We start from the raw sequence: 25,932 nt of genomic DNA, 5'->3' as shown, positions 1-25,932 counted from the left end.
GAGAGAATGGGATGGAGTCCTTACAGGAAGCGGGGTGTGAGGAGCTGTAGTCGAGGTAGCTGTGGGAGTCGGTAGGCTTGTAATGGATATTGGTGGACAGTCTATCACCAGAAATTGAGACAGAGAGGTCAAGGAAGGGAAGGGAAGTGTCAGAGATGCACCATGTGAAAATGAAGGAGGGGTGAAAATTGGAAGCAAAATTAATAAATTTTTCCAGGTCCAGACGAGAGCATGAAGCAGCACCGAAGCAATCATGCCAAAGGACAAAGATGGAAGGCAAATTAAAATGGGTGAATTCAATGTCAAATCAGCTACAGAGAGAGAAATAGAGAAAGAAAGTTGGATTCAGAGAGAGCGAAAAATCAGACAGTAAGGAATGTAATTTTTTAAATTTATATTTTAAAAATATCCAACAATTAAAGCCTGAAGGAATCAGCCTCCAGTTGTAATAGTTAACTTTTGCTGCCAGATTTGCAGGGACTAAAGCTTGAAATTACTGACAGAATTTAGGAACAGAAGTAAGGCTCTCAAATCTGTTCAGCTGGTACTCAATGAAACCATGGCTGATCTGCGACCTAACCATACACCTGCCTTTGCCCTATATCCCTGAATATAACAAAAATCTATCGATCTTAAATTCAAAATTAACAATTGATCTTGCATCAGTCGTCATTGCAGAAGAGCATTCCAAACTTCTACCAGTCTTTGTGTGTAGAAGTATTTTCTAATTTTTTAAAACATTTATTCTTTCATGGGATGTGGGCATCACTGACAAGGCCAGCATTTGTTGTCTATCCCTAGTCTGGCTTTAACTTTTAGACTATGCAGTCCAAGACATCCCAACCATCAGAAATAGTTTCTCCCTATCTAGTCTATCTGGTCCTCTCAATATCTTGAGAACCATGATCAAATCACCCCTCAACTTTCTAAATTCCAGGGAATACAATGCTAGTTTGTGCAACCATGCCTTGAGTCCGGGTACCATTCTGGTAAACTCCCTCCAAGGTAAATACATCTGTCTTAAGCTGTGGTGCCCAGAACTACCAGCAGTTAACTTTTTGTTGACTTTACTTTCCACGGCAAGTTTAGTTTACATGTATTCCACAAATACACAACTTCACACCAATCAATACAAGAGGAATCCCCAGGTATGGCATCACTCCAGTAGGGAGAAGGGTTTTTGGTCATTAGGGGTGAGATACTGGTGTCTGTCACCACTGGGCACAGAGTCCGAGGTGTGGCAGCGGTTAGGTGGGGCGTGGAGGGCAGAGAAAAGAAATCACAGCATCTGGAACACTGGGATCCAGGCATGACTCCTGAAATGTACACAAAATGGAAGATTCAGAGACTTAGCATTTTGTATTACTAGTTCAGACAAGGCAAAACCAGCGTAGATTCTGAATTTCTTTCAACTATCTGTAAAAAACCAACTTCAATCATAAAAGATGGCCTAACTTGCTTTGATACAATAGACCCAGACTATCATCCACGTGTCTGGTCAAGTATCCAAGAAGGTTTAAATATAAGGTTAACTGGCATGTCTGGCTTTTTTAAGGTTACCACATTTCAATTTTGATTTTTCTGGTTTGTTCAAATCAAATAGTTTGCCTGGAGCCATGAGTGAGGGATTAATAAACCAGAGAAAATCATGACAGATGGTCAGCAACAAACCACACAAAGGCTAATCATTCAGGTCTTCACGTGTGGCATGGTTTACATTGCAGGTTAACACAAGGAGATCTCTGACTGTTAATTTTCTAACTTATGAGAAACCATAGATAAGCTTGGAACTAAAAAGCGAAAAATTGCATTTACCTGGCACCTTTCAAGACATCGGGGCATTTGTGCGCTGCAAAGTTCCATGAACACCATCGAAAGAATGACCAGCTGCTCTGTTGAGGATAGTGTTTTTTAAGATGTAGTTGTTGTTGGTGAGAACACTGACAGTACTCCCTGCTCTTCTTTGAATAATACAGTGGGTTACTTTATGGCCGGTTGAGAAGACATAGAGGACTTTGGTTTAATATCTCATCTGAATGATAGCACCTTCAACAATCCAGTACTACACGTAAGTGTTAACCTAAATTATATCCTGAAGTGGAGATTGAGGACATGACCTTACTCAGAAGTCTGGCTGCTACGACTGTGCCATATTGGTACCTTACTGCAAATCTACTTTGTTTCATCGTTTCTGTTTATTTATTCGTTCACTATTAGTAAATATACAATATATAGCCTGAACCATTATCTACCTAAGTGTTTATTTCCATGCAATTTTATATGTCTGTGAAACGCTATCCACATGTTGCTAGTAAAAAGAATACAAAATATGGCCAACAGCTATTAACACTGCATTTGGGGTTTTAATGAGATTCTCACAATTTATGTGAGAACACTCTACATTCTTATTTTCTCCCACTGGGAAATACAAATTAGGTGATAAACAGGCCTGCGAGCATTCATTAGATTAGTGCCTGTAAAATCGGCTGACAAATCAGAGCTCTACCTTCAACGAGTGCATTTTCACATCTGAAGCTTGATGGGATTCTGCTTCCTTACATTTAATATCAAAAATGTCAAAACTGCATTGGAAAAGATGCATCCAAGGACGGGTTTTCCTCTTTGAGGTGGGAATCGCAAGTCGGGAGATTTCCCAACCTAGCGATCATTCCTCTTGACCGACAGTGCTTGCCACACTATTTTCATGGTGGGCAGGGACAGGCTGAGGCAGGGGCGTTGCCTCTTGAAGCAGGCCTGAGGAGGGAATGGATGCAGGTGGATGGTGAGATGGAAAAGTTAGAAGGCCCGCCTCCATTTGTTGGGACATTGGCCCAGCTCTGCACATAAGTGTTAAGCACCCTAGCCCTCATCGCTTCAACCATACCCCTGTCCCTACATTTCCCCCATGCTCATATTATTATCATGCCCACTCACCCAGTATCCATTATGTGGACAACTCGTGAGCCCTATAATAACAATGGGAAGTCTTTGAGATTTCTTGAAACTGTCAAAATAAATATACAACCATTCACACGCAACTTGAAAAAAATCTTAATCACATTAAATGGTCATAAAACTGTCAAAATAAACAAATTACCATTCAACAATAACTTCAAAAAACATAATGCTCTTAGGAACTCATAAGACTGTCAATCAAAACAAGGCTCAGAGTTCTCTTGACAGTTTTTTCAACAGCCTCTGCTGAGCTGAACCATTAGTGGGGTCTAAAGCTCAGCCAAGCATTCATAATCAGGTTTTACTGCACAAATGTGTCAACAAAACTTCCAGAGTTGGACACATTAAAAACTTTGAAGTGGTCTAAACAGATGACCATCCGTCCCACTGCTTCAGAGGCTGAACAGGTGGCTGGGCTGTCAATTAAAGTCAACCATCTGTCCAGCTATTTCAAAGGCTCAACAGATGGCTTGACTCTTAATCAATTTAAAGATTAAAGCATTGGATGAAGTACTCCTATGCATCAGAACACTTTCACAATGTTGATAAATTTAATGGTCCCTCACCTTTTAAGAAAAAAAGCCCTATCATCAATTACTGCATGAAAAACATACCTAAATTATCTGACAGCATTTTAAAATGACATGTGAAGTTGGCAACATCTTTTAATTTTGTCTGTCAAAAAGTTCCCGACTTCAGAATAGGATTCCCCAATGGTTCATGAACCAGGCTGCCTTTAAAAGGCTTCCACAGCTTGCCTGACTCCATGAAACTTGCTAGAATTCTCTAATCAACATCCAGAAATAGAGCTGCCGGTGTTTGGGATTGCTGCATATGTAGGGTTGCAAACCACACCTTTATCCTGTGCCCTTGAAAATAGCAGAGGAAAGGAATGGGGTTGGGAATAGCGGGGTGGAATCTTCTGCTGTCACTGGTGGTGACCGTGAAATTAAGTTATGGGCAGGAAGGCCTATGGTCGACTTATCTGCCCCACCGCCTACTGAGGACCTTAAATGGTCAATTAATGACCACTTAAAGGCCTCATCCCACCGCTGGCATTAACCTAGTGGCGGGCAGGCTTATCACCATGCGGCATGAACAGCTGCTAAAATGTTGCAGCCAGATTGTCATCTCCTTGGGAGGGGGGAGGCATGTGGGGGAGAAGGTCCCTTGTTCAAAGTGCCTGGTTGAGGGACTGGATATTGGGAAGGTGGTCGCACTGAGACCACCCTTGTGCCCTTGCTGCCGACACCCCCTTCACACCTCTCCCCATGACTCCCACCCCTGAAACCAACCTCACACCCCACATTACTTACCTGTGGCCTGGCTCCGCGATCCTGGGACTCTGGTGCCTGTCCTTTTGGCAGCAGCCACGGCCTCCCCAGTGCCACTGCTAAGCACAGGAGCTGCCATCTTCTAATTGGCCGAAAGCTGTTGGTAGACAACCTCGGGTCTTGATTTCAGGGGAAGACCCACTGCTGGCCTTGCCACTACCTGATTGTCATGTGGTTCAGCAGGCCTTCCTGAAAAGAGGCAGTGCAGATCTGTTGCCGGCTCTCCAGCTGGCAGGTGGAGACCCCTGATGCCGCAACAAGATTCTGTCCCCATAATCTGTCCCCACCTGCATCTTCGCCAACTGCCCCTGCCCGATGCGGGTTTGCCCCACATCAGGAATGGCATCTCGGCCCCAAGTAAATTGCAGCACAGCCAACATGTTTCAGGAATGGATTGTTGCAGTGACAATGCCCAAAAAATCATTAGTTGTATGAATTTTCAATATCTGCAGGTGCATTTTTTTCAAAACAGTACACAAAGTACAGCAAATTTTTTTTATAATCCATGCAAGTGAAATTTAATGTCTCCAGCTAACTAGCTGTTGGAAATTTGGATTGTACTTTTCTAACTTTGCATCCTGCTTGTCTAAATAACGGTTTACGTTTCCCCGCTGACCAGGGGTATATGGTTCTCTTACTGCAGCCATGATACGTACACCAGCAAAACATAGACGGCTTTTTAAAAATATGTTGAATGGGTCCGTTAACTTAGATGACATCAAGCATGACATTGGCTCAAATTAAGTATTTTGTCACATTTAAGACCCACGTAAAAAAGCACATGACGAAGTGTTTGTTGTTGCTTATGCAGAAAAAAAATACAGTCTCTTGTAAGCAAGAACCCAGGAAATAGTGGAAGGTGAAAATTCTTCACATTGCAGCCAAACAGGGTAGTTGATAAAGCCGATCTTGCTATTTGACTGCCCAAAGAGAAATAGACAAGAACTTTGGGCACAATGCTTCTGCAAAACATCTCCCATATTGATTGCTCGAACAAATAAAACTACACAAGTTTGTGTCATCTACTTATTCTAACGCCAATTATTTTAGCAATTTGAATCTGAGCTATTAAAACTATTGAGGTGTTCTCTGACAAATGCTAAGATGACTATTGTGACCAAATGAAATAATTAAAATTAGTTTAAAAAGGACAGGTTAGGCGCATTTTATGCGATGCATTACATGCACTGTAACTTATAATTAGCTCCATCCCTATTGTTGGACAACCCCAAATTCAAGTGAATTACAAGTCTCGTGTAAGGCATGCAGTTCTTCGGCATATTACCTTTAATTTTTTTCTATCATGACTGTGTTACAGGTACAGCCTTAGCCTTCTTTTGAGTCCTGGATTACCGTTTATACCGTTATTACCGTTTTTTCACCGCTTTTGTCCCGAGAGCGCTCGCGCGGCCGTTGTCAAGGAGACGGTGGCCGGCGTCGTGATTCACTGCGACAGGTGGTGGTGGAGGAGGAGGAGGAGGACAGAGCAAGTTTGGGCAGTGGCTGCTGCTCATCTTCTGAAAATCCCCTGCTCCCATCCTCTAAGAAAGAGCTAACTCTTTCAACCCTTCTCCCGCCCGCGACTGATGAGAGTTGTGTTTCTGTTTTATTTGTGTGTGTCTCCAGAACAAGACCCGGCCTACAGGGGGGCAGGGCACCTGGTTTCTCCCAAACGACTTCAGAGTTCGGCATTGCTGAGTTCCGTGTTTGGTAACTTTTACTTTTCCTTCTTTGCATTTTAATGCTTAATCGTTAAGTTGCTTAACTAACTATTGTTGCTAATACTTATGCACCTAAATTAAATTATTGTACCTTTCTTAATTTCCTGAGTAATTGTTGATTTATCAAGTAAGTTGCAAGTCAGGCTGGCTTTAAAAAAACATAAATGCCTCCCGAAGCCAATTAGAAACTATTTTCTGTGGCTGAGCGAACTTCCTCTGAAGACGGGAATTGCCGACTTTCTACTTTTTAAGTGGCATAGAAATTGGCCTTTACAATGGTATCTGAAATCGACGCTTAGACAGATTCTTAAACTATAGGTAGTCGAGGGTTATAGGGAACGGGCAAGAAATTGGAATTGAGGCCAAGATCAGAACACCCATGATCTTAATGACTGGCCGAGCAGGCACGAAGGACGTACGGCACACTCTTACATAAGAGGATGAGAAATAGGAGTATCACGAAACATTTTTAGAAAACAATTTTGACATCATTTGGAATTTAATTCAATTTAATGCTTCTGGCTGCACTGTACTGACTAATTTAATGTTTATCTGCGGGGATGGAATGTATGTGCATGCATATGCTGAGTTTTATCCTGAGCTATTCCAATTTGAGCAAGACATTGGCTCAGATCTTCTGGTCCCCAGATGGTTTTAACCTGGAAAATGCTTTGGGGGACCCCTCAGAGGCCTCAAGGATTCCACATGAATTGCCCGGAAAGTTTCAGGTTCCGTTGGGCAATTACCCTGCGTCTGGAACTGGAGATTTTGGGTGGTTCTGACTCACTAACCAGAATAGTTACCCAGGGCAAGTTAGAAGGATTAAAACCAGTTCTAACTCCTGGGTAACTATACTACTTTACTACTAACACCCCACTGGACCACCAGACTACCCTCCCCACCCACTCTACCCGCTCACCCACTCACCTTACACTTGCCTTCTCTTCCTAGCTTGTTAAAGTGGCTTTGGGACATTTAAACTTACTGGAATACGGCAGCTACTACTGTAAAAAGGGGCATGGCTTGGCTTCCCCCAATGCTCTTACACTATGAAGGAAGGACTTCAGGTATGCAGGTATGCTCCATGTTTCTCAGAAGGTCCTGTTTGGAGGTCTAGCCGAGAAGTGTAGAGCACGTGTAGTGCAAGGCACATAAATAGGAGCAGAGTGGCAATGGGATGGTGATTGCCACTCATTGAAAGATTTGGCCCATTATAAGTGAGCTACTAGATAGCTGGAATTGATATTGTGGCTACTGGTAGCAGCAGCATAAATATACCTTTGATTCAGAGGACATAATTAAACTTTAAAATCGGCTGAGTTGGTGAATGAGGTGTTGCATGCTGGTGTAAGAACCTGTTGGCAGAAAGATTGATTGCACATCTGTCTAAACTTGTTTTTCGGCTTCCTGGGATCTTGGTCTGCAGTGTTATACCATCTGTTGTAAGGACACTTGCAGCAACCGTTCAGCATAGGGCTCACACAACCAGTGAAAGTAATAGTCAGCTTTGGCCTCAAGCCTGCTTCCATCTCTGTCGAGGAATGTTGCGATGCTAATCCATGGAGAAAGTGCAGTAAAATGACCAGGAGTTCATATTTCTCACAACCACCTCTTGGATTAGCATTTCCATTACCATTTCCACTTCAGTTGCTGCCAGAGATGGTTAGCTTGTTCTGACACTTGCCCTCAGAGCTATTGCAAATCATGGTGTAGAAGTCAACCTGGTATATAAGACAGCCCCGTTTCTCCACCCTCAAAAATCATGTTTTTGCATTTACTCTGTATAAGTTGGCGCCCCCCTTTTCAGCCATGACATGCTTTATTAGCATTCCACCTCCATTTTTTTTTTTGCTTCACATTTGAATGTTTTACTTACCAGTACCTTATAATTGGGTGCAAGGGATCCAACAGGTGATATGGACTCTGTACAAAGATGCGCGGGAATTTCAAACACAACCACCCTTTGTTTCGGATGCCAATAACATTTCATAATGGCAACCAACCATGCTGGGGAGCGGGGAGTTCACTTTTTACTTTGTGCAGAAAACCATCCCAGCTTTTTTTTTTGGATGGATTTTTTAGGGCTTCGAAGGCCGACTTACACCAACATCTACAGTAGCCCACATCTTATTTATCCTTATCATTAGACCAATTCTTGCGTTGAAGGGGTTGTCTTGTGAGGAACGATTGAACAGGTTGGGCCATACTCATTGGAGTTCAAAAGAGTAAGAGGTGATCTTATCAAAACATAGAATATGTTGAGGGGGTTTGACACTAAATGCTGAGAGGATGTTTTCCCCTTGGGGAATGTGGGGGAATCTAGAACTTGGGGCAGGGATGAAAAATTTCTGCTGTTTTTGTGGAATTCTGACTTTTGGATAATGGAATTCCATCCTTTTAATTTTTTTTCGACCTCTGATTCCACCGTCTTCAATGTGGCCAAAGCTAAGGGGAGAGAGTCTCAGCCTGGAAAATCTCTGCCAGTAATGAAGCCAGGAGCAGGACTCGGGGAGGCCACCACTTGGTCTCACAAGATTTGGCTGCTATCACTTATCCCTGCAGTACATGCTCTGCTGCTGGCTGTTTGGTGCATGCTTGGGGGTAGGGGAGCAGTGGAGGCCAAGTTTTCGCAGGCTGGTGGATATTGGGAAGTGGGGTGGGGAAGGCAGCAGTGGACCCCTCAAAGGGGCTGCTGATTGAGTGAGTGGGGGAGAGGGGTTGCTGAGTGAGGAGAAAGGTGATTTGGGGAGCCAGGCTGCTGAGTGAGTGGGAGAGGGGGGGTGTTGGGGAGAGGGACAGCTGAGTGAGTGGAGGGAGGGGTGATGGGAAGAGGGGTGTGTCTGGGGGGGATGGGCTTCACTGAGTCTTCTGCCACCAGATAATATGGAGAGCTTGGCTGAAACTTAGATGAGTATATAAAATAATATTTTTATGAAGTACTTTAAAAACATAATGTGTCATATAATGAGAATTTTATATGTTGATATGTAAGCTTTAATTGTATACTGCATATTACTTTGCTGTTTTATTGCTATTTTGCTGTTGCCTGGGATCATATTAATTTTCAAGATTTTTAAAATCTATTCATTCATGGGATGTGGGCATCGCTGGCAAGGCCTGCATTTGTTGACTTCTGTAATTACCCTGGAGGAGGTGGTGGTGAGTTAACATTGGTTCACGTTTGAAAATAGTTTGTGAAGCACTGCCTTGGTCCTTTGATTCGCTTCTCATATACATAATCCAGCAAGGTCACGTTCTGTTGTTAATATGGTCTTCATCCTGTATTAAGTACACTAACTGCATTGAATGCTGAAATGTTGAGGTCAATTTGGTGATTTGATGCAAATACATTGTTTACATTTATTACTATCAAGACTGTGGACCAAAGAGCAAACTAATGTTTCTACCCTCTTGAAGCCTAACAATTTCACCTATTTGAAGTGCCTAGAAGCATTTGCACTCAGTGCAGATCAAATAAAGGGCTATAATTACATGATTCCGTGTCACAAAACATTTTTAGACCTTTTGTCCTTGGCCACACTCATCCCTGCTCTAGGTATAGTTTCAAAATAAGGGATCTCCCATTTGAGATGGAAAGGAAGAAGAATTTCTTCCCTTAGTTGTAAATCTTTGGAATTCTCCTCTCTGGAAAGCAGTGGTGCCTGGATCATTGAATATATTCAAGGCTGAATTAGAGTTTTGATCTACAAGGGAATGTAGGGTTATCCAGCCACTGGTGCAGCATGTATTGGTGCTGGTTCCCAGCCTAGCAAAATGGGGAGGGTTTGCAGCAGGAAAGACATAAGGCTGTAAAACTTCCCACTAAAATCCAAAAATGACGGTTGACCACCTTCAAATCAGCCATGTGGTGACCCCATGTAACATTGGAAAAGCTAAAAGAGGAACCAACCAAGAAAGTTGGGGAGTATGGGGGCTGTCAGGAAAGTGGATTTAAAGCTACCATTAGATCAGCTATAATCTTATTGAATGGCAGGGCAGGTTCAAGGGTCGGATAGCCTAATCCTGTTCCTGTTTCTTAGATCTTATGAGTTTTTTTTAATCTATTCAATCATGGGATATGGACATCGCTGGCTAGGCCAGCATTTATTTGCCATCCCTAATATTGAAATTACTTTTCAGATTTTTCTAATGTTTGAATATTTTTGACATCTCCTCCAACATTTCCCTCTAATTGTTCCAGTTTCTCTAAATTTCAACTACATACAATTTTCCAACACTTGTGTAATCCCTGCACTGGGATCTGAAGAATTTACCCTGGAAAGTTAAAGGATTTTACCACAATTCCATTCTGCTGAGATTTGTCATTTCTCAATCTTTCTTGATAAAAATGGGGCCCCATATTTTTGACTACAGCTCGAATTCTAGTCGTGAATGGCCTGTTTCTGTGCTGTATATCCTATGTCATCAATAGCAAGCAAATGTGTGAAAGGTAAAGGACCAAAAAAGATATCTCCACCAGGGATAAAAGCATTCTTAATTGTGACAGGGATAAAGAGACAATGAATATTTCTCCACATATTGAGATTTATATGCAATATTCTCTGTTTGCAGAATTTTCTGGCTACCCAACTACAAAGTTAAAATGTCAACTATTGAAAAGCAATGTTCAGCCGAGCCACAACCTAATCTGCAGGAAAAGCTGCAAAATTGCGATTTACCGCTCAATAGGCAATTTCAGAGGCCCACATCTAGGTAAGTGTTTGTTGGGTGTGTTTTATATTTCCATTACTGCCAGAACCCGATCAAGAAAAGCCTACTTCCATTCCTTGAAATATGTGAAAAAAGTTTACATACCTATAGTAGCAACTGCAAGCATTTAGTATCTATTTCAATCTTGTGTTGAAAACAATGACACTGTTAACACAATTAGGAGCATTTAGAACATACCCAATTTTACAAGGTAATTACAGATGAGGAAGGCCATTTGATCCATATCTATTCATCTACATGGAAAAACCCTACAGTGGCATTATTTGTTAAATGTTTCCTACTACTGTATTTATGAGGAAATTGTTTTTTTTGTGTTGGGACAGAGTCACAGACCTAAGTTGACTTTTTAGTAATTTGATCCTATGGATGGAATCTTGTGGGGGTGACAGGGGTGTTGGCTGGGCGACAGGGATCACAGCCACCAGCTAGAGAGCTGGCGAGATCCCCGTGTTACCTTTTTCTTGGGAAAGCCAGCTGCATCTTGTGCCACTCAGGCACTTGGCAGACCCCCCCCCCCCCACCCCCAACCGAACCCTGGGATCAAGGACCCTGGGGACGGATGTCCCTCATGCTGATAGCTGCCTGCCAAACAAAAGCCATCAGTTCTTCTGTATTGAACAGCATCACTAGGGAGATGGCGACTGCTGCCAGTACTATACCCATCCAAGGCCTCTGACAGAGGAGGGACCCAGGCACAGGTGACTGATGGTGGGAAGGTGTCACAGATTGGGGTTGCGAGGAAGGAACAAGTGGGTTGAGAGCAATGGCAAGGGGGGTGGCTGCCAACAGGCTCTGCCCTGCCTTTCCAATGCTGGGTCTGTCGATCAGGCACAAAGTGCCTTTGAATGAGGGGTTTCACACCCCGCCCCTGCACCACCACCTCTCCCCGAGAGCTTGCAAGCAAAAACACCAGGATTTTCTTGTTGTACTCTCCGGTCCTGATCACTGCTGGGTTAATACCAGCAGAGGGAGGATGAGGCCCCTAAGTGGGCATAAATTTTCCACTTAATGGCCTCAATTAGTGGCAGGGCAGGAAGGGCATCTACAGGCCTTCCCACTATGGGCTTAATTGGGGTGAAGGCAAGAAGGTGGTGGGGTCCCCTCCTGCCTGATTCAGTGCACCCCCCACACCCCCCTCCCCACCAAACTCAGGACAAGAGAGGGTACAAGATTCTGCCCTATGTCCTTTTTTTCTCTCAAATTTAATTCCAGCAGTATTCTGCTCTTATCTTTTCCATTTATTGACTACCACCTCTTTGCCCTCTTTCTAGACTGGAAAAACTCAAGTTTCTTTCCTCTTAACTCAAACCTTTGACAATTGGGAGTAAATTTTAATTTCTGGAGCCAGACAGCCTGCCACCTTTCCTATTGACAAGAAGTCTGAGTGATTTTGAGGGCCTGACCTTGTTACTCTGCTGAGTGGGCAACCGGCTGCAGTTTGTCAGACTTGAGCCAATACAATATCAGGTGGGTTAGAAAAAAGGTTGGCCTAGGGCAACCCCATAGCCTTTATACTCTTGTCTCCACATAAACTACCTTTTGTGGCTGTTTTGTGCAGTACAATTCAGTTCTGCTTAGTACAACTGGGTGTAACTTGTATATTTGGTTCTGTTTTCCCTTGAAATTCCATCCATGGTTCTTTGTAGGTCACCAGGCCCTAATTTTCATGCTTTAATGAAGTTCCTGCCCGATTCAAGCAGGCTCTCTGGCCACCCAGCAGAAGGCTCAGAAATATGGTTGTGTTGAGAGGGTGTGTTAGCTGTTGAGCGCAGTGCAACTATTTTAAGATCACTACAAACCTGTTTACATAGGGCATACCAAATTGAAATCAGCCCTTGGATATCAACTTCATGGCTCTTCTCTACACTGCCTCTCGTTTTTTTTGCTTGATAAGATATCTGACCAGAGCACTGTACAGTTCAATCGTGATTTTGTTTGAACTGTATTCTATTGAATTGTATTCTTTTGTATTTAGCTAAATGCAGCAGTTTAAGACCTTAGTGGTTTTAATTGTTGTCCTACACTAGCTGGTCATGTTGGGGTAGAAATTCGTTATGGGCCATTTTCGGGAGCATAACTTCGAGGGGGAACCCAAGTTTGTCATCGCTCCACAGGCAGTTTGGCTGGATCAAACTTGAGCTGCTTGCTTTGTTTAACGTGGCTCTCCAATGAGTCCTGGTAAGTGAGAAGAGGGGAAATGATCGCAGGATGGCAGCTGCTCGCAATAATGCTGTGCAGCTGGGAAGAGCTCTCCTGCTTCCCCTGACTCCACACACAGGTCACTTTTTCCCAGAATTTCATTAAGTGCAGTAGCGGGTGGGTAAAATGGAGTCCTACCTGCCAACGACATTGGCGAGTTTCCACACCGTATCGTCCCAAACCCGCCTCATTATTTATACACACCATTTCCACGGTGAGCGGGCTCTCATTTGCCTGCCTGCCATCACCCTGCTGTTGCATCACGCCGGCCGCCATCTTTAAAAGGCAGTCGCCAGCAAAGCGCTCATTGCCACCAGCTCACCATCGCTGCCCGGGAGACATGGCCAGCAAAGGAAAAAAGGCTGCAGCCCCCGTTTCAACGACAGGCCCCTTGAGCGACTGTTGAATGCTGTGGAGGGCTGCCAGGCTGTGCTCTGCCCCTGCTCTGGCTGCAGGATGGGCTGCAAAGTCACCAACCTGGCTTGGGAGGCAGTGGCAGCAGTGGTCAGCGCAAACGTCCTGCAGAGGAGGACAGCCACCCACTGCCACAAAAGGATGAATGGCGATCTCTGTTCCGGCAGGGTAAGTCACTCTTTTCATCATTTCCAACTCTCATACACTCAAACCCATCACACATCCACAGGGCCCTCACTCACTGCCAGTGCAAGGGACATCACCATTCACGCTTTCACACACACCATCATTGCCCATATCCCCTCCATGGGACCACTCGCCACCCACACAGGCCAGGCATACTTATCATCTGGCTTGGCAGATGTCCTGATACACTCTCCCCATCTCTATCCATGCAGGACAAACTGGCTCACAACAGGAGGGAAAGGTCGCAGACAGGTGGAGAGATGCCGGAGATCAAAGTTCTGACAGAATTCAAAAACAGAGCCATCCAGCTGGCCGGCGATGACCGGGACCAGCCCTGTGCTGACTGCGAGGTTGGCGCTGCTCTACTAAGTGAGGATCCAGCAGTGCAACATCCAACAGACAACCATGCTGTGAATGATGTGTCCTCTTTCACAGGCCACTGCCATACACTAATTATCTCCCCTTGCTTTTGCAGGCACATCTGGAAAACAGCCGACAGAATCCATGACCCAGGGCCTCCAATCAAGCTCCGAAGAAACCTCTGAAGAGGAATCTGAAGGCACCCTCACTGAAGTCCCATCACAGTCCTCACCCACACCCTCCACCAGCGCAAAGACACACACCTCGGTGGGATCTAGCTTTAGAGTAGCCTAGAGATCACAATCTGGTGAGCACATTGCACTTTCTGATCCACAGCAGGTGGAGGTAGGGACTTCCCAGGCCCCCGGCACACAGAGGATTGCTGGAGGCCAGAACGTTGCTGAGTCCGAGTCAGATGACAAGCCTCTGGACTCGATCATGTCACAGTTGCTGGAACTGCAAAGGCAAGCTAGGGAACAACAAGAAAGGAAGTCTGCTGCACTCCTCAGATTACAAGGCACGATGGAGGAGTCTGTCTGCCTTCAGGCTGAGGTGATAGCGCTGGCATTGCAACACACCGAGGTCAACACTGGCAGGATGGTGGCCGCAAAGGAGACCTTAGTCTAGGACGTCACACATGCACTGCTGCACGGGCTTAACTCCATCGCTGATGCCATAGTTGGCCTCCAACGGTGTGTACGCGAGAGGGGTGCTGGGCAGCTCGACCTCACTCCAACTACCCCTTCCGCTCACGGAAAATGCCAGGGGCCCTTGGGCACCCATGGGGAGGAGGATCAGCAGGTGCACACTCCGGGGCCATCTACCCAGGTGAGTCTGGGAGTGACCGGCCCATCTGACTCCCCTATTCCTATGACCTCTGCAGATCCAGCTTCACAGGCTGAGGAGGGTGCCACTGCCACACAGCAGGACCCTGAAAGCAGGCCGGGGCCCTCCAGAGTACACCTGCCAAAGTCATCACAGACATGGCGTCACAGTCAGCAGGCTGCCTCCACTTCTGCTGTGGATGTTCAGGGAGCACCAAGATGTAGTGGCAGGGTTTAGGAAAGTTAAGAATTAAGTCTCTTAGAGTCCACCAAATAAACTAAATTAACAAAACTAGGGATAAAATAAAACAGCTCCTAAATTAGGAAACTGTAAAACCAAAGACAAACTTGAAAGGAAAAAGTTAAGAATTAGTTGCACAGTCTGGGCATGGGTGTTGATCACTTGTACGTACTGTTCACTCTGTGAAGATCTGTGGAGTGTCCTCACTGCATGTTGTCGTCACCCTCCTGCGATTGAGCGACTATTAGGGCCTCCACTGCATCTCCATGACAGGAGCATTCTCACAAAAGGTATTGGTGCTGTGATAAGCCAGACTGGAGTCATACATTCACAACTGTGATGTGAGGATCTACGGGGACACCTCACTGCATGCTGTCGTCATCATCATCCTCTATGAGCGCGCCTGCCTCGTCCAGCCAGTGCGAGAGTCTTATCCCCGTCATCGTCACCACCGAGGACCCCCTCACCCTCATCCCTGTTGCTGTCCTCTTCATCGGAGGAGACGTGCAGCTCCTCCATCTCCTCCTCAACCAGCTTCTCTCCCCGTGGCAGCGCCAGGTTGTAAAGGGCGTAGCAGTCAACGACAATGCGTGGCACCCTCTACGGACTGTATTGCAGGGCTCTTCCAGACCGGTTCAGGCACCGGAACTGCATCTTCAGCATCCCGATGGTCTGCTCCACCAAGTTGCGAGCTGCTGCAAGAGCCTCATTATAGCATCGCTCTGCTGCAGTCTGAGGCCACCACACGGGTGTCATCAGCCACAGCCTCTGCGCATAGCCCTTGCCCTCAAGGAGCCAACCCTGCTGCCTCTGTGGACCCTGGAAGACTGCAGGGATCTGCAAGTGACTCAGGATCTAGGCATTGTGCACACTCCCTGGAAATTGTGCACATACCTGCAGGATGCGTTTCTGGTGGTGGCATACTAGCTGAATGTTCAGTGAGTGGAAGCCCTTACGGTTGATGAAGTACACTGGGTATAGCGATGGAGACCCGAGCGCTACATGAGTGCAGTCAGTCGCACCCTGCACCTGTGGGAATCCTGAGATCAGGGCGAATCCAATGGCCCTTGCATCCTGGCTGTCCCAGTCCAGGGTGAAATGCACAAAATTGTGTGCCATGGAGAAGATGGCATCTGTGACCTCATGGGTGCATTTGTGGGTGGCAGATTGAGAAATCCCAGAGGTCACCTGTGGAGCCCTGAAAGGAACCACTGACATAGAAATTGAGTGCCGCGGTCACTTTCCCAGTCACTGATAGTGAATGCCCTCCATGCCCCCTTGGCACCAAGTCTTGCAGTAAGTGGCAGATGTGAGCCACCAGGCCCCTAGACATGCACAGTCATCGGTGGCACTGGTTCTCGGTCATCTGCAGGATTAGCAGGCAGCGTCTATAGACCCTGGATTCGCTAGGCGCCGACCAGCCACAGCTCACTGTCACTCCTGGGCAGCGTGTGCAGGAGCCCCTGCTGCCCCTTCTTCATGAGGTTGCTGCTCCTGCCTTTGTGCAGCCATGTGCCTCAGCCACTCTCTCCTCCGTCTTCTATGGTCTCTGTAGGCCTTCAGGCGTACAGCTAGGTCACCAGGATCCATGATCTTGACGTGGTCCTTCTGCAGCATGAAAGAGCAGTTGCGCCTGGATATCCCCCTGCCCCCTCAGCAGTCGCCTCTGGGGCCAGGCATCAGTTTCCCACCACCAGCAGGCTCAGAAAATTCCGCCCTACATGTGCACTTTTGTTCTACATTCCAGTTCCTTTAAGGATCATTAGCTCAGCTGCTGTAGTATTATAGAAGGTGTGGGGGGGCAGTGAGCTCAGTTGGCTAAATAGCTAGAGGGTGGTTCAGAATAATGCCATTAGCGCAGGGTTGTTTCCCATTGGCTGAAGTAAGCTTGAGGACCTACCTCCTTGCCCTGCTCCTGTGAGTGTAAGGCAATGGCATACCACCACTGACAAAAACTGCCAAGAAAACTGCTCTGGATGAAGTATCAGCAGACAATGAGGCAAAGACCAGAGCATAGATGAATGTATGAGAATTTTGTAACTGGCCAATGAATGTGTATACCAATGAGTCCTGATACCGGCTATGTCTGTCTAAATAAAAACCCTTATTAAAACAGAACCCCTTGCTGAGCTAATACTTTTTGAGCCTAGGCTCTCAGCCAAGCATGCATAATGAGGACAGGTCGAACTCTTTTTCAGTAGAATTAGATGGCCTTATCGTGCATGCTTGGCTGAGAGCCCAGATACTCAGGGGTTTCTGTTTTGACAATTGGAGAGAACTCTTGACTTTGCTTGATTGACACATTTAAGTGGCTATAATTTTTTGTCTCTGATCTCTATTGTCAATGTCTCAATGTTTATTTGTACAAGGTTAAGAGGTGTGATGTGTTTGAGGCCTCAGGTATTGGTACTTTAATGATCTGTCTGGCACTTTTATAGGCTTGTAGGGATAGCTGTTTCATTTTCAAAATGTGATTTGTGAATGGGAGCTTTTTTTCTGTGCCGTTCCACACATGCTGCTGTTACTATATGGCCTATTGGCTCTGTACCTAGTGTATATTGGGTGAAGGGACACAGGCCGTTAGTTGGCATGAGTTCGCATGGAGGGTATGAAGGTTGGGAGCTAAGACTCACTCTATATTTTTATAAAATATATATACTATGGCTAATTTCTATTTTTTTTAAGAACTGGTCAAAGGTTTTTAAATAGCTGAAGGCATGACTCTAACAAAAAGAACTTCCTGGCATTCAGAACAGCTGCCACCTCATTATCTTTGAAGAGATGCTAATGACCCCTGTGACTGCAGAGATCAAATCCAAGGGAATTGTACAAAGACCATTTACATTTCTAAGGCCAAAGTCTGGCCAACAGAGACGACCAGTCTGTGAGGAAAAAGACCCCTGAAACCTCTTTGGCAATGTTTCAATTGTTAATAATTTCAAATCTCAAGAATCCAGACTAAGAAATGTACATACTTTGTCCAAACTACAGTGGAGAGGTGTCAGTCACCTGATGCTGCCCCCCCCTCCCTCCCCCCACCCCAAACCAAGCTGCTGGAACCTGTTATATTGTCTTGTGTAGCTGCACAGCTCAGACTGCCATTTTCCATCAATCAAGTGGCCACTCAGAACAAGAGTTTTGTCCAGGTGAATGCCTGGCCCCTATCTACACTGTTTCTACTGGACCTTCTGAACTTCTGTACCAGAGCCTACAAGACTAATTCATCTCTACATGCTCATTGTGGAAGTCATCTTTGTTGGAAAAGTGAATTATCCAGCATCAGTCTTCAACCCACCAACTCTGAAAGAATATACCATTGGACTTTGATTCTGGACTCGTGTGAAATAATAATTCTTACCTTCTCTGTGGTCTTTACCCTGCAACTCTTTCTCTTTCTTATCCCTGTCTCTTTTTTATTGTATAAATGTACTGGGTGCTATGTAGCGACACCACCCCCTGCCTTATCCTCGTAACCTTGCAAATCATTTATTTTCGGGTAGCAATCCAATTCCCTTTTGAATACCTCAATCGAACCTGCCTCCACCACCCTTTCAGGAAGTTTGTTCCAGACTCCAACCACCCTCTGTGTGAAAACATTTTTCCTCTCATCACATTTACTCCTTTTACTAATTTTATTGAATCTGTGCCCTCTAGTTCTTGATCTTTTGAGCGGGAACAGTTTCTCACCACTTACCCTGTCCGTACCCCTCAGGATCTTGAATACCTCTATCAAGTCTCATCTCAGCCTTCTTTTCTCCAAGGAAAAGAGTCCCAACATTTCCAATCTATCCTCATAGCTACAGTTCTTTATCCCTGAAATCATACTTGTGAATCTCCTCTGTACTCTCTCCAAAGCCTTTTCATCCTTCCTCAAGCATGGCAGCCAGAACTGGACACACTACTCCAGATGAGGCCTAACTAGTGTCCTTTACAAGTTCAACACGACCTCCTTACTCTTTTGCTCAATGCCCCTATTAATAAAACTGAAAATACTATATGCTTTATTAACTGCTCTCTCAACATGCCTTGCCATCTTCAATGACCTATGTACATACACACCTGTTCCTGCACCTCCTTTAGAGGCCCTCCCTTTATTTTATACTGTCTTGCCAAATTTTTCCTGCCAAAATGAATCCCTTCACACTTCTCTGCATTGGACTTCTTCATCTGCCACTTATCTGCTCAATCCACCAACATGTCTATGTCCTTTCGAAATTCAAGACTATCCCCATCACAGTTGACAGCATTTCCAATCTTCGTATCAGCTACAAATTTTGAAATCATGCCTTGCACATCACAGTCTCGGTCATTAATATATAGCAGGAAGAGCAAGGGTCCCAACACTGACCCCTGGGGAACTCCACTACAAATCTTTCTCCTGTGATGGAATATTTGAAATAAATACTTGACATCAGGTCTTCGGTTCAGCACTCAAGCGGTCTTTATTTGCACTGGTAGGGAGACAACCTTCTATTGGTAACGCCAGGAGACTTCTCCAACGATACAGAGTTTCAAGCAGTTTATATACTATTCTAATTGCGTTACAATCACAGTGCCACCTACAACAGAACCGATACTATTAAAAGGACTGGAATTTAGGACATCACAACAATGACGCAGGATAACCACCATTATATACTCTAATTAAGAAATGGAGGAAGCCATTGTCACAACCAAATGGCCCCAGACAACATCCTTTCGCTCTGTCACAGAAGGAGATAAATCTTTTGCATAAAGATCAACTTTGGAGCCAGGGACAGCTCATGTTGGTAGGGTCCATTGTTTTTAGTTGTGGAAATAACACCAGCACTGAGCAGGCCTGTCCAGAACAGATTTGCTGGATCAAAGTGAGTGCTAAACACCAATAATCCAGTAAGATGTCCTCAGGAGATGTGCTTGTGATACTCTATAATCTTAGCATCCAGGAACCATTTTAACACCATAATTGTTGTAGAGCTTGAAAGCCCCACTTCACTCCAATCTGAAAAACAACCATTTATCACCACTCTGTTTTCCGTTACTCAGCTAATTTCTTATCCAAGTGCCTATTTTCCGCTTTATTCCATGACCTAGAATTTTGCTCACAAGTCTGTTGTGTGGCACTGTATCGATGCCTATTGAAAACCATATACACAACATCAACAGCATTTCGATTATCAACCTTCTCTGTTACCACCTCGAAACTCCAAGTTAGTTAAACATGATTTTCCCTTAATGAATCCATGTTAGCTTTCCTTAATTATCCTGCACTTGTCTAAGTGACTATTGATTTGATCCCGTACTGAAGTTTCCCTACCACTGAGGTCAAACTGACTGGTCTGTAGTTCCCAGCTTTATCCTTGCATTCCTTTTTGAACAAGGGTGTAACATTTGCAATTCTCCAGTCCTCTGGCACCTCCCTTGTGTCCAAGGAACACTGGAAGGTGCTAGTGCCTCTGCAATTTCCACTCTCACTTCCCTCAGTACTCTTGGATGCATCTCATCCGATCCTGGTACCTTATCTATTTTAAGTAAAAGTAGCCTTTCCAACACCTCCTTCCTCTTGATTGTAAGTTCTTCTAGTGTACCAGTTACATCCTCTCACCTCAGCTTGGGTAGTGTCTTCTTCCTTTGTAAAGACAGATGCAGAGTACTTGTTCAACACCTCTGCTATTTCTCCAGCTTCCACATACAAGTCCCCCTTTTTTTCCTGTCCCTAATCGGTCCTACTCTTTCTTTTATTACCGTTTTATTATTTAAATGCTTATAGAAGGCCTTGGGATTCCCTTTTATGTTCGTTGCCAGCCTCTCTTCATGTTCTTTCCTTGCTTTTTAAAATTTTCTTCACTTCCCCTCTGGTCCTTCTATATTCAGCCTGATCCTCCATTGTAGTTTCTACCTGACATCTGTTATATGCGTGCTTCTTCCTTTTCATCTTTATTTGTATCTCTCTCGTCACCCATGGCGCTCTGGATTTATTTGTCCTATCTTTCCCCTTCAAGGGATATTGCCTGCAGTACTTTTTCTTTGAAGGTGGTCCATTGTTCAGCTACTGTCTTTTCTGCCAACATTTGATTCCAACTCACTCGACTCGGATGCATTCTCATCCCATTGAAATTGGCATTCCCCAAATTAATTATCCCTGCTCTGTATTTTTCCCTGTCCTTTTCCATGCTTAACCTAAACCTTATGATAAAATGGTCACTATCCCCCAGAGGCTCTCCCACTGATATTTGATCCACTTGGGCCAACTCATTCCCCAGAACCAGGTCCAAAAGTGCATATCCTCTCATTGGACTGGATACATACTGCTGTAGAAAATTATCTTGAACACATCCCAAGACCTCTAGCCCCTCTTGTCCCTTTGTACTTTTCCTATCCCAGTCTACATTTGGCTAATTGAAGCCCCCCATTATGATTACTCTATAATTCTTGCACCTCTGTAATTTCTTTGCAAATTCATTTCTCCACATCTCTTCAACTAGTTGGTGGTCTATATACTACACCAATCAATGTTATTGTACCTTTTTCATTCTTTACCTCTAGCCTGAGAGATTCTGTCCTTGACCCCTCTGGAACATCCTCTCTCTCCAGTACTGTAATGCCATCTTGAATTAATATTGCCACTCCATCACCCCCACCACCGCCCATGACTTATCCTGTCTCTCCTAAACATCTTGTACCCAGGAATATTTAACGCCCAGTCATGCTCTTCTTTGAACCAGGTCTCTTATAGCATAATATCATAATTCCATTTGTCAACCTGTGCCTACAGTTCACTAATCTTATTAACCACATTCTGTGCATCTACATACATGCACATTAGCCCTGATTTAGGCTTTTTTACTTTCCCTCTTATTCTGACACCATCTAATGACTTACTATTACTCTAATTACTCTAATTCTATCAACTCCCCAAGTATTCTATCTACCTTGAGACTACTCTCTGATATATCCTCGTTATCAGTTGATACTTCGCTACTTCCCACTGCCAGATTTTTCCCGTGCACTCTGAATTCAGGTTCCCACCCCCCTAACAATCTAGTTTAAATCCTTCCCAACAGCACTAGCAAACCTTCCCTCGAGGACATTAGTCCCAGTCCTGTTAAGGTGTAACCTGTCCTTGTACAGGTCCCACCTGCCCCAGAACAGATCCCAGTGCCTCAAAAATCTAAAGCCCTCCCTCCTACTCCATTTCTCCAGCCATGTGTTGAACTGCTCAATCTTCCTATTCATATGCTCACTAGCAGGTGGCACTGGGAGTACCCCTGAGATTACTGCTTTTTAATCCCCTTCCTAACTCCCTAAAATCTGCCTTCGAACCTCATCCCTTCTCCTGCCTATGTCATTGGTCCCAATGTGGACCGTGACCTCTGGTTGCTCGCCCTTCCCCAAACAATGTCTTGCAGCCGCTCTGAAACATCCTTGACCCTGGCACCAGGGAGGTAAATGCCTGTCTGCTCCTCTAGCTATGGAATTCCTTACCACTATAGCACTTCCACTCTTCCTCCTCCCCTCCTGTGCAACTGAGCCACCCGTGGTGCTTGGCTGTTGCTACAGTCCTCTCAGGAACCATCTCATTCACCACTATCCAAAATGGAAAAGTGGTTAGAGAGCAAAACAGCCTCAGGGGATTCCTCCACCACTCACCTGTTTCCCTTTGATACTCTGGCAGTGACCCATTCCCTCTCTGCCTGCACACTTCTTAGCTGCAGTGCGACCACTACTCTAAACATGCTATGTACATAATCCTCAGCCTTGCGGATGCACCACAGTGACTCCAGCTACTGCTCAAGTTTTGCAACCCAGAGCTCAACTTTCCGCAGCTGATGACACTTCCAGCAGATGTAGTCATCAAGGGCACTTTGTGCCTGCAGGACTTCCCGCATCCCACAGGATGCACATTCCACATGGCCGAGCTGCACTCATACCTTAAACTTTATATAAAGTGTTTACTAACCTATCACTCACTAATTATCATCTCTCCTTCTTGCGCCTCTTTATGAAGTCTAGTTGCTCTCTCCCTCTCGAGCTCTTTTATCTCCCAGGCTCCTCTCTAGTTCCCTATGACGTCACACTTGATTTTCTCCAAATCTGGTTGGTCCACTGAGAAGCACCACAGCTAGTTCCTTTTGAACTCCTGGCTCCTCTTGTGCTCTTTTATTATGTATTAATTAATTTAATTATTTTTCTTTATTTATAATTAACAGATCCTACTACTCAAGATAAGCTTACGACTATTTGTAAACCATACTGATGCTAATAAAACCGTACAATTACAAATAAATGACCAATTTGAAAGACAATCAAGCAAAGCCAATGGATACTCACCAGCCTATCACCTACCTGCTCCCCTGTGATGCCACACCTTGATTTTTGTTTTAGACTGTGGAAATTGGTTAGAGGTCAGCCCCTGCTATTCTTGTTGACTCTGAATGAACTCCTGTTCTCTCTCTTTTACGCTTTTCAAAACCCGACTCAATAACTCTGTTTCTCTATCTACAGATGCTACCTGACCTGCTGAATATTTCCAGCATTTTCTGCTTTTGTTTTAGGTTTTCAACATCTGCTATATTTAGTTTTTGTCCTTCTAAGTGTCTATTTTCTATTCTTTAACTAAGTTCTTAGCCATTTCCATGGTTAATCCTGAATTTCTACAGCATTTAAGTTAAACTAATTGTCATTTCTGTGGAAGTTTGTCAGAAGTCATTTTGGAGATCCAGGTATTCCATCATGGGGTATTTAGGATGCATTCGTACCATTCAGTCAAGCTGCTAGAATGCTGTTGGGTGAATTGTATATTAAGCCTGAAATAGACTGCTTAATTATGTAAATCTGGATCACATATCAATTACAAATTTCAGCTACAAATCCAGTCAGAGACATTTGTGGCACACAAGGCTATTTGGCCCATTGAGTCCATGCTAGCCCTCCACGGAGCAATTCAGTCAATCCTACCTCCCTCCTCAATCCCCATAGCCCTGCAGGTTTATTTCCTTCAATTGCTCATCCAATTTCCTTTTGAAGTTTTTGATAATTTCTGCTTCAATTGCCCTGATAGGCTGCAAGCTCCAGGTCATTACCACTCGCTGCGTAGAAAATTCTCCCTCACATTCGCCGGGGCCTGATAATCTACATCCCAGAGTACTTAAGGAAGTGGCCCTAGAAATAGTGGATGCATTGGTGGTCATCTTCCGAGATTCTATAGACTCTGGAACAGTTCCTACAGATTAGAGGGTAGCTAATGTAACCCCACTATTCAAAAAGGAAGGCAGAGAGAAAACAGGTAATTATAGACCAGTCAGCCTGATGTCGGTAGTGGGGAAAATTTTTAGAGTCCATTATAAAAGATTTAATAGCTGAGCACGTGAAAAACAGTGGTAGAATCAGACAGAGTCAGCATGGATTTACGAAAGGTAAATCATGCTTGACAAATCTACTGGAATTTTTCAAGGATGTAACTAGTAGAGTTGATGAGGGGGAGCCAGTGGATGTGGTTTATTTGGACTTTCAGAAGGCTTTTGACAAAGTCCCAAAAAAGAGATTGGCGTGTAAAATTAAAGCGTATGGGATTGGGAGTAGTGTATTGAGATGGATAGAAAACTGGTTGGCAGACAGGAAACAAAGAGTAGGAATAAACAGGTCTTTTCCCGAATGGCAGGCAGTGACTAGTGGGGTACCGCAGGGATCGGTGCTGGGACCCCAATTATTCACAATATATATTAATGATTTAGATGAGGGAATTAAATGTAATATCTCCAAATTTGCAGATGACACAAAGCTGGGTGGGAGGGTGAGCTGTGAGGAGGATGCAAAGATGCTTCAGTGTGATTTGGACAAGCTGAGTGAGTGGGCAAATCATAGGAGATGCAGTATAATGTGGATAAATGTGAGGTTATCCATTTTGGTAGCAAAAACAGGAAGGCAGATTATTATCTGAATGGCTATAAATTGAGAGAGGGGAATGTGCACCGAGACCTGGGTGTCCTCATACACCAGTCGTTGAAGGTAAGCATGTAGGTACAGCAGGCGGTAAAGAAGGCAAATGGTATGGTGGCCTTTATAGCCAGAGGATTCGAGTACAGGAACAGGGATGTCTTGCTGCAATTGTACAATTGAGACCACACCTGGAATATTGTGTGCAGTTTTGGTCTCCTTATCTGAGGAAGGATGTTCTTGCTATAGAGGGAGTGCAGCGAAGGTTTACCTGACTGATTCCTGGGATGGCGGGACTGACATATGAGGAGAGATTGAGTCGATTAGGATTATATTCGCTGGAGTTCAGAAGAACGAGGGGGGATCTCATAGAAACCTATAAAATTCTAACAGGACTAGACAGGGTAGATGCAAGAAGGATGTTCCCGATGGTGGGGGAGTCCAGAACCAGGGGTCATAGTCTGAGGATATGGGGTAGACCATTTAGGACTGAGATGAGGAGAAATTTCTTCATCCAGAGAGTGGTGAGCCTGTGGAATTCGTTACCACAGAAAGTAGTTGAGACCAAAACATTGTCTGTTTTCAAGAAGGAGTTAGATATAGCTCTTGGGGCGAAAGGGATCAAAGGGTATGGGGAGAAAGCAGGAGCAGGCTATTGAGTTGGATGATCAGCCATGATCATGATGAATGGCGGAGCAGGCTCAAAGGGCCAAATCGCTACTCCTGCTCCTAGTTTCTATCTTTCTGTTTCTATTCCCCTTGCATCTCTTGCCCAAAACTTTAAATCTGTGCCCCCTAGAGTTTTTTACCTTGTCGACCTTATACATACAGTGAAACCTTTCTGTCAAATCTCCCCTCAATCTCCTTTGTTCCTAGGAGAGCAACCCCAGCTTTTCTAAGCTAACCTTATAATTAAAATTCATCATCCCTGGAACAGTCCTGGTAAATCTCTTCTAGGATCCCTCTCTAGGACCCTCACTTTTGTTCCTAAAGTGTGGTGACAAGAACTAGATGCAATACTCCAGTTGCACCCTGACCAGAGCTTTATAAAG

The 25,932-nt window shown here is 44.6% G+C and overlaps 1 protein-coding gene across 3 annotated transcripts in view; it reads left to right on the top strand.

Annotated features, from left to right (window-relative positions):
• Positions 1–5,756: 5,756 nt before the first annotated feature.
• Positions 5,757–25,932, top strand: part of ttc29 (tetratricopeptide repeat domain 29) — a 697,530-nt gene continuing 677,354 nt past the window's right edge. The window contains exons 1-2 of one of the 3 annotated variants that reach the window (XM_078547675.1): positions 5,757–5,999; positions 10,583–10,723. In XM_078547675.1, coding sequence (XP_078403801.1) covers positions 10,614–10,723 — 110 coding nt within the window. In that variant the 5' untranslated portion in view covers positions 5,757–5,999; positions 10,583–10,613. The remainder of the gene's footprint in view (positions 6,000–10,582; positions 10,724–25,932) is intronic. The other 2 variants (XM_078547757.1, XM_078547804.1) reach the window with 2 other exon arrangements.

The sequence above is a fragment of the Cetorhinus maximus genome, chromosome 1 (genome assembly GCF_964194155.1).
Source record: "Cetorhinus maximus chromosome 1, sCetMax3.hap1.1, whole genome shotgun sequence".
Lineage (NCBI taxonomy): Eukaryota > Metazoa > Chordata > Chondrichthyes > Lamniformes > Cetorhinidae > Cetorhinus > Cetorhinus maximus.
Note: the sequence above shows the minus strand (reverse complement) of the source record. Positions and strands in the feature narration are given on the sequence as shown.